At 32.2% G+C, this 10,087-nt stretch overlaps 1 protein-coding gene across 1 annotated transcript; it reads left to right on the top strand.

Moving 5' to 3' along the window:
* Nucleotides 1-7,183: 7,183 nt before the first annotated feature.
* Nucleotides 7,184-10,087, top strand: LOC149893559 (uncharacterized). The gene has a single exon (XM_090073224.1). The coding sequence runs from the start codon at nt 8,487-8,489 to the stop codon at nt 9,873-9,875; it is 1,389 nt and encodes a 462-aa protein (XP_089929350.1). The 5' UTR covers nt 7,184-8,486; the 3' UTR covers nt 9,876-10,087.

Genomic DNA, 10,087 nt, shown 5'->3' on the forward strand with positions numbered 1-10,087 from the left:
TTCAATTGTTATTGATAACGCTGTTGCTATTGCATAAATTTGTTGTGGTATAACTGCATACAAGTATAACAAGTATAGTTGTACCAGTTTATTTTTGCCCATTTCTCATTCTACAACTATTTTTCAATGTTTATAGAATCCAAGTATTATGGTGATGTGTTCATTTTTAACAGACCAGTGTGCTACATCGGGTTTAATTTGGAATCAGCAAGTGTGATATGCAAAACTTTGGGTTTTTCAGAGAGTACAAAAGCACTGTTTTATAAGGAAAATTTTTTTGGAGGAATACCATTAAGCAACTACATCATGGGAAACGTAAACTGCACTGGCAATGAAAGTTACATCGGTGAATGTTACCATGAAACGTTGAACTCGTGCAATGAATATGGCGGAAGTGTAGGAGTGACATGTCTCGATATGACAACTCTTCAGTTAGTTTCTAACAGTTCATCAACCGAAGGTCACGTCTATTTAATAGATTTACCGTTTGTTTCATCTTTCAATGGACTTGTTATACCAAAGTGGACTTACAAAGAAGCTCAGGTTGTTTGTAATTACTTCTTTGAAGATAGTTTTGATAGAGGTACCAGTTTATTCGTATAATGACTCGGAGGTGATTGATAGTCTTTACTGCTTAGGATTAAAATGTCCTGATGAAGAAACGAACTCAATAACGCAGTGCCAAATATCATTGCATAAATACTGCGACGGTTTTAAAAAGTATGTAAAATGTGCTAAATGCACTCCGAAGCAGTTGCTAAAAATATTAGACGGGCTGAGTCTTGAAGGAGGTTACACTCAATTGGTAAAATCAGCAGGTGATGCACTATCGGAATTGGATCAATCCTGTTACTTCTGGACAGATTGCAATCTACCTGATCCACGTTACCCTGAATATTGTTTAGTGAGGGGATTTCTTGATGATATTTTATCTCTGTCAATCAACAAAGACAAAAATAATGTCATTATTGAGACCTCAATTAATCCTATGAAGTTACTTGAAAGCAACTTTTTAAACCAACAGTTTTCACAAGTTCAAGATCGTATCAATAAGCTAGGAGATGCTCTGACCTCCAATCTTGGAAATTACTTTAGTAATCTTGCAGAATTTGACGAGCAAATGGGATCAGCAGATGATACGTACGGTCAAAGTGACTGGACGGAAGCACGTCTTATTTTGGAAAATAAGCAAAAAGAATTTGCTGATGAGTTAAAAGATATATTTTTTTTAGCCTTTACAGTTACGTCACTTGACATGGCGGAAAAAGTTGCAAAATTAGCTTTATCTGCTTCTGCAATGGGTAATCCATTTGGAATGCTTATTGAAGGCGCCGGTAATTTTTTGGATTTTCAAGATCGACTAGATGATGTTTTAAAGTCAGCAAACGTCTTTGCAAAGCTTTCATTTCTAGTTGCTGATTTTTTTCCAAGGTTAAAGAAACTTTCACAAACAATGTTGACTAACTTTCACAAAAATGAAGTTACTTATAAAGAAATCAAACAGTTTTTAATTCGTTTTCGAGACAAAAGCTTTACTTCAGAGCATGCGAAAGATTTCCTTAAAGCCTACAAAAAGTTTACTCCTGCTCTTTCTGACAAAAATATTACAGAATATGGTGGTTTGCTAGAAGAAATGATAATGGAATGTTGCAACGTCATTCAAAATCCAGAACCAGCTCTGAGTGCCGTTCCAGCAATAGTTTCGGCAGCGATGGGTTCATGCCCAAAGGCCAGAATTAATATCAAACTACTGAGTAGTTTACTTGGCACTATAAACTCAAAACAAACTGAAATAATGAGTAACTTCGCAAAAGTTGCCAGAGCGAAACTTGCAGCATCCAACGCCCGTAATTTGAGAGACTCTTTACAGAAATCTTCCTTCCAAAAGATTGAGGAAAAAGTATTGGCTTTGAAAGCATTTTCTCTGCTTAAGTATCATAAACTATTTTTAATAGAGAAGGCATGTAATTATCTTACGTATATGAACTTTGGTGCGGAGCCTGAAGAGTGTACAAGTCTCCTTCAAAATCCAAACGGTGATGTTGGACCTCTTATTTGTATGGAATTGTGTCACATGGCTGAGTGTCCCAATATTGCATCAACATCCGGTGTTTTTAGAATTCCAGCCACGTTCGGAGTATTTGAAAAGGGTACCATAGATTTGTCGAGTTTGTATTCAATTAAAGATAACAAAACTGATGGAAGCATTTTACTTGAAATCCCTGATCGCGAATGGTTAGTCGAAAACAAATGGATTCACTCAGACCAAAAAGGACCATTTTTTATTCAAAGCCTTAACATATTTCTTCCATCGATGACATCCCACATGCAAACTATCAGACTGAAGATGGCTTCTTTTGCTAGTGAGTTGAATGGAAAATTTTATGTGATTGATAAAGGAACGGTAATTGAAAACAGTTACGCTGAAACTCTTTCAAAGAAATGTGAGTTTCCAAACCTGTACGATAGAGAAGTTTGCAATGCTACATTTAGAAAATATTGTATTGGTACACATGGTAAGATTAATGGCAAGCTGTTACTGCGTTTAGAGAACTCAATTTGAAAAATTTCTCTTAGAAGTGATCATGCTTTAGTTGCTCCATATCCGGCGGAAAAGTTTTATTTATATGCTAAAGCGATGTTTTGGTATAAAGGAGTTCGAAATAAGAAAAAAGCAGCTCGCCGAAACACAATTCACTCGGATTACGGAGACCAAGTTTTACAATCCTGTTAATGATCGTTGCGAATCCTGTCCGGAAGATTCCGAACCACGTCTTTCCGATTATTACTGCGAGAAATGTCCAGCTGGTTATGAAACAAGTGATGGTCTATATGGATGTCAACCATGTAAGCATGGTTATTATAAGAAAACGGCTGGTCCTGGTAAATGCCAAAAATGTCCTGAACGTAAAGTTGCTCTCGGGGTAGGATCACAATTTTGTATATAGGAATAAAAGTGGAAGTGGATGCTCTTGATTTACTTATTACTAATGGAGCTGTTTTTCAGCAAGATGCTGAAAAAATGTTGTTTATCTTTTTTTAGTCAACTCAACCCTTTCTCTACATTTTATGGTAAATAAGAAAAAAACGCTTTAAAGATGATCACAAATTATAGTTTTAACTCCTAACCGGGCCCTTGGGTAGCTTTAAAAAAATACTTTCCTCCCTCATAAATAATCAAATTTAGCGCGAAACAAATTTAGTGAGAATAAGTTGCACCCTTATGGAAGCAAATCATTACTGCGCGTCATTTAAAGAGAATTAACTGTTTTTACAAGAGATTTTACTGACAACTATTTGTATCATTTTTTAAAAGCCTGTGGTACCCAAGGTTCAAACATATTGTTATACTTTTCTTTCTCGTGCCATGAAAGCAATGTTGATAATACTTCATAAGCCTGTGCATTAATTTAGATGACTTCATAAGTCTTGCAACTTTGTTTGAATTCCCTCCTAAGTTATTGTTTTGCTTGATGCAGTGAAACAAAGTCTACTTACGTTGGAAACTCTTGACATCAGAAAAGTTAGCGAAAATATTGTATATGAATAAAATTTGAACCAAATATTTCTTTGTGGTACTCATTGTGAGTGGGGATTTTTCTCTTGTCAATCAAACAGTAATAAACATTTTTTATAATAATGAACAAAAGATTGTAAGTGGTAGTAAACACATAGTTACTGCATTATCTTTCAAAAGGAGACAAAGGGAAAAAAGAAGAAAAAACAAAATGTAGTGAAGCTTGAAACACTGAAAAACTAGAATATGTCCAAAGCCTTCTAATTTTCGGTCTATTTATGCAACATATCCGGCCGTGTATAAAGAAGGCCATGATGAACTTTTAGTAATTTTTCGACTCGGTTATTTGCTGATTAGTTATCCGAGTGTCAAAACCTTTTGTCAAACCACCATTTAAAACGTCTTTAATTTCAGTTGTTTAGCATCTTTCAGGATACCGATTAGAGATGACAGTAAGCAGTTCTGAATATAGGTTTGGGAGTGAGTGTACAAGATTAGAACATTAACATTTAAAAAGTTCAGACTCAGATCAGGCTCTATTAGGAGGCGTCGAAACTAATTTTGAAGTGGATGAGGAAAAGCGAAATTATTAAATAAAAATTGGTTTCATAATACTCTTATTCTAAGAGCAAATTTTTGGTATGATGAGTTTACGACGTCAACAAAAAAGGATGTAAGTAAAAGGAATTTCCATCTCGCAAAATAAAAAAAAGGAAAAAAAAATGTTTCATTCAACTCTAGTCTGGAGTTGTGCTAATGATCGCCGCCGAAAATTAAAGGCTTAATTCTTTATTTGCGTCGTGCGGCAATTTTTTTCGTAAGCATGAATACGAAGCAATAATAGCAAGAAAAAGCGAGTATTAGCTTTAAAACTCGGTTTACACTGAAGGATATACATTAATAAGATTCACTCATAATGAAAAGGACACTAAGGTTGTAATACTTCTCTCCAACGTTTAACATCAGTTGTTTTTTTTTTGTTTAAAAAAACTTTTCCATCTGCGTTTTACTCGCTGCGCTTTGTTTCAAGACGAATTTAATTTATGTTGACATAATTAATAATTTCCAATTTTATTCTAAAACAAATTTGAATTCTCTGTTACCTCAGATTTTGATAACTAATAAGTGAGATAAGTGAGGTTTATTTTAAATATGGTTTCCGTTATCTTTGGGTGCATATTTTAGAGAAATTTTACTGGTTGCTTCTGTTTGAACAGATATCGTGCAGAAAGTCTTTATATTCTGGAAAGTACATATATCCTGGATATACAAAAGGTTTTTTAAAATACTCTTCTTTATTTACATGTGAAGTGGTTTGACACAAAATTTATTAGGAGATTTTCATAAATTTGGGATTAAAAAAAAATATTTCTAACTTACAGAGAAAGGAACCTCGTCTGATATTTGCGGATATTTACACCTCTGTGCATTATTCGACAAATATTTTCAAGACCAGAATGAATAATTTTTCACTAATGCTAAAACTTTTCACGGAATAAGCTTAGTTTTTTGAGTAAGACAAACGGATTTTTGGATTTTAAAGGCTGCTGAAGGTGATTTCTATAGCCATTAAGGATTGAATTGAAAAGTTGATTACTTTAGTATCAGAGTTATTTCCTTTTCGGTCTCTTTTTGAATAGTGCTCCAAGTATAATTGGTGCTATTACAGACAATCAACGCAAAGAGAAGCGAAGCTTTTAATGCCATTTCTGAAGGTTTAAAAGTTGTGTAATTAGAGGAATATTGAAGTGATCTAGCCAAGTAAGTTTCCTTTTTCGTAGTATATTTCTGGTGGTATCACATCTATAAAAAAAAATTCTTCTTTAAAAAATTAAGCGTCTTAACAGTTTTATTTTTGCACGCACGAGAGTATTAGCATATTAAAGAAAATGACGGTCAAACAACGACAAACAAACATTACAACAATAACGTCGGGTGCTGCTTTGGTGATATTATCTGCTTGAAATCCTTGGCTAAAGAAAAGAAGAAATGTTGTATTTGCCATGCACATTACTAAAATCAACTTCTTCTATACATAATATTTCTAACGCTAATTTCCATTTTGGTTTCAGAGAAAGCACAGGTCGGCATATTCGGCACTGCCGAAATTAAAAACTATTTATAAGCCGAAATTATCTCCTTAGAGCAGTCCTTGGGGAAAATTTTATATCTTGTAACATACTGTGAGTTTCATCTTATTGTTGCTCACATTTTATTCAGTTAATATTTATGAATAAAATAAATAACAACTTTGGGTAAAAATTTCCAAGAAAAAATCATTTATCCTACATTTTCAAATTGGTAAAAATGTTAAGAAAAAGCTAATAATCATAAATTAACGAACTTGTAATGTAAAAATAAAAGTTTAAAGCATTATTTTTAGGAAAATTGTTTATCTTGCTACAATACCCAACTATGATATTAATATTCCAACAAATAAATATTTTTAGGTGTCTTTTGAAGGGGTGCCGAAATTATCTCCCTTCCGAAATTACCCTACTTTGCCCTATATATGTTTTAAAGAGTTTCCAAAACAGTTTTTATAGAAATTCTTTTAAAAAGTTTAAAAAAAAACTTTGAAGAATTTCCAAATTTAAAGGTAATTGAAGAACGCATAAAATGAAAATAAATTTGGTCTTGCACGAGAACAATTGTGATCATACAATCATGCTCCCGTGCCAGATCAACAGAGATCGTAAAACTGTTCTCGTGGGAGATCGATAAGATATAAAATGAGTTAAAATTCATTTTAAAGTAAATGTAAACAACTGAAGATTTGTTTTTAAAAAACAACTGAAGATTTGCTTTTAAAAATTTCTTGGTTTTTTTTTGCCAACAGTAAGTTTGAATTTTAGCATTTCATACCAAGTTTCAAAAATAATGCCTTTTTTTTTCAAACGCCTTCTTTTTCAAAATATTTGACAAGAATACACTACAACCCTAATGTTTTTATCGCTGCTTATTTGTAAACTTTGATTTAAAATCAGGAGGCGAAGGCGGCTTTGGTTCAATAAAGTTTATTGAATAGATGTTTTTTTAGTTGCCTTTTTAATATTATGTCAGTGTTTTGAAAACTCCGACCAAAGTCCTTAACATGGTTTTTCTTTCATTAACTTGTCGATAAATGTATCAACCAGCCTCCCAAACCAAGTAATGCGTGCTTAACGCAACCTCTCAATACACAATTATTTTCAAGAAAACTTTGAAAACAGAAATTTTCCAAATTGCAAGTTGATTTTTTACATAGTCAGCATGTTCAAGGTATCAGATTTCGGATTAAAGTATAAATTTACATTCCCGTGGAAGGTAACAGCGCGTGAATCCGTTTAGAAATTAAGCATTAAGTTGTATGTGAAAGTGTTTTTTTTTAAATTTTTTTTTAAATGCAGTTTTTCATGTGTAATATTCGAAAAGACACGACTCTTCCAAAAGTCAATTTAAACAGGTTCAAACTTTTATTATAATTCTATTAAATGTAGTCGAGTTTTTCGAAGTTTATTAAAATAGATTGATTTATCCATTTAAAATGATAAAATTTTATGGTGATTTAAGTTTATATTCGTACAAGATTTGTTATTTTTGAAAAACAAGTCCAACGAATTAAATCGAATAGCAAATCTGTGCAATATTTTGAAAGACTGAAACAATATAATGTGAGGTATCGCATATTTTTTTCTGAAACGTTATAGCTTTGTAGGTGTAAATATAAAAATTTTTTGACTGATATAGAAATTTGTACGTTATTCGTTATTAAAGGAAAACCCAAACGCCGATGCTTAATAATGCAGGTAATTTACATGGTGCGAATCGAGACAGAGAACTATCGAAAAAACAAACACTACCCAACAGAAAAAAATAGCTGCTGCAGACCTAACACAGAGAAGCCAGTTCGTGCATAGGTCTTGTTTGAAGATCTACATTGATTAAGTGTTGTAAAGAAACTTGTTGTAAGAACCAGGGCAATATTTAGTTAATAATTTAACAAAAAAAGTCAATTTTTTTCTGGATTTAAAATCAGAAACTGTTTTTAAATGGCATAAAACTGGATTTAATGACCGGGCCAATTAGTGTTTAAGAAGCAATTGGGGCTCACGAAGTAAACGACATTTAATAAGCAATTGTACACTGGACCAAAGTAACCGTCAGCTTCAATATCGTTGAAATTCAGCTTCAATATCGTTGAAAGTCAGCTTCAATATCGTTGAAAATTAATATTAATAGCATATTTATAGAAAGTCTTTCTGAAATGGAAATAGAGTGTCATCATATTATATGAAAAATTTAATAAAGTATTCATATTTCAAATTACAGCCGCATTGACCATAAGGAGAAAATGATAAATCAATAGAAACCGTTTCTTTCTCCACAATTTTTTAAAAAGGTTTTTTTTTTTTGTTTAAACTTTTTCTTTTCGTATTTATTAATATTTATTTTTAAAAAACTTTTTATTTTTTTATTTATCTCGTGCAGGAGCCAGTCTCCTTATTTGTTTACAGTTATATTTCTTTTACTACAAATTTGAGGATTATCAAAGTGTTTTTTCCTAGATCTGATATTCTCCATCAATCATATAATTGTGTTTACAATTATATGAGAAGCTTGATTTAAGGTTTGGTTTTCACTAAAGCTGAGATCAAAACTTTTAAATAAGAAAAAAAACTAAGAAAAAAACTTTTAAACCAATATCAAACTTTTTAAGGACCAAACCAAACAATTTAAAAAAGTAACTGACAGTGTCGTTGTAAAAGTTCATGTACGATGAAATATTGTCTTAAAAGCCATTTGCCTTTTACTTATCGTTTATCTTTTTCATTTTATAATTTGTTCACATTTGAGCTTAATTTTATGTTTTACAATTATCCATTTGTTTATTCCTTACTATCTAAAAATTGCTTTTTTTTTTTTTTCAGTTTTAACAAACAATTTTGTTAGCAACGATCTCTTTAGCAATTCATATCACGTAAAAAAAATGGCGTCAAAAAATGTGTGTTTTGAACTTGAAACAAAGTTCATGAATGAAACAACAAATGAAAACACAGAGAAAAAACCGATCAATGTGAAAAAGTTAACAGAGAAGGATTTCAATGAACTAAACAGAGTAATTAAAAAAATGGCGGAAGAAGCAGTGGACGAAGAAAAAGTTCTGGAGGTAAAACCAGAACCAAGCGAAGAAAAGTTATTAGCTGATATATTAGGAGATAAATTTAAAGAACTTCAAGCGACTGCAGATAAAGTAACTGCGAGACAAATCGAGGCTTTTGCAAAAAGAGCAATCGATACAGCTGTGGCGACTCGCGATGTCGTCGGAGCATTTCGTGAAGAAAAACTTGACTTTGAAGATGTGAATGAATTGAGGCAAAGTTACATTAATGCCATTCGTAAGCTATCAGATAATAAAGTGATGACCAGTTGGATAGGATGCGCTCTCCAAACAACAAATGATGTTTATGAATTTGGAGTGGTATTGCATAAATACTTAAAAGTGGCAGAAAAGAAAAAAATCAGAGAACAACAATATAAAATACAAGCGAATGAGCTAGAAAAAGAATTAATTAAAATGACTATTGATGAGACTCCAGATTGCTTTAAGAAAGCATTACATGTGTATCTTGCTCGTTATTATGCAACATATTATAAGGATGATGTATCTTATAAAAACGGAAAGCGGTCGTATTCTTCGATCAACAATTTTGAAGAAAACTTTACATTTCAAGGAATTCTTTCAGAAAAGATTGATAAACAGAGAGCGAAGTTAGTAGAATTGAAAGTTGACAATAAGAATGATATCCCTAATTCTTACAGATCTTACGATGATTACGTGCAGTACATAATCAAAAAAGACTATTTACAGTTTGTTAAAGATGATAAACGGCAAGCATTCGCATTAAAGCTAAAACTGTACAGAGCATACTTAAAGCAAGGAGAGTTTGACAAGCAAAGACGTTGTGGCGATCGGAATGAAGTCAGAAGAGCACTACTTTGTACTCTTTTCGTAGGATTAGGGACGATAGTAGGATTAGTCTACGGTGTCACCAGAATCAGAAATGAATTTAAATGGAAGCGAAACAAAATAACGTTAAAAGAAACCATGCGGACGTATTTGAAGTATGCTTTGAAAATCGATTGGGTTCTCGAAAAAAAATATACAATCGAAAAATTAAAACACTACAGCGATCTCACAAAATCAAAATACGGAAAGTACTTAATGGAAAAGAATCTGGAAGAACAAAGTTACGAATTTAAAAACAAGGATTGCGAAAAGTCATTCGAAACAGCTTTTAATTTGTTACAAAAATTGACTAATACAGGTATTGCTGATCGAGAAAACTACGTACATTTCAATTTCGAATTCGCGTAAACATTTCGATTGTTTCAAGTAATTGAAAATCTTTTGAAAGAAAACTCCAAAAATTCGTAACTTTTTCGCTTTAAAAAGCTTAGTCTAACGTTGCTCATATTTTAATTTGAAATAGAGGGAAGAAATCGAAAATCCTTGTAATTTACACGCGTGTAATTGGATGTAAATAAAATTTGGTAGATTTTTTAATTTTAGGAAGATTGTTAAATGTC

Source organism: Hydra viridissima, unplaced genomic scaffold (assembly GCF_058129835.1).
Source record: "Hydra viridissima isolate aposymbiotic clone 2 unplaced genomic scaffold, HvirCarnegie_v1 scaffold_1, whole genome shotgun sequence".
In the NCBI taxonomy this organism is placed as follows: Eukaryota; Metazoa; Cnidaria; class Hydrozoa; order Anthoathecata; family Hydridae; genus Hydra; species Hydra viridissima.

Excerpts from the sequence above, each read along its gene's own strand:
- LOC149893559 (XM_090073224.1), top strand. The coding sequence starts at position 8,487 with ATGGCGTCAAAAAATGTGTGTTTTGAACTTGAAACAAAGTTCATGAAT.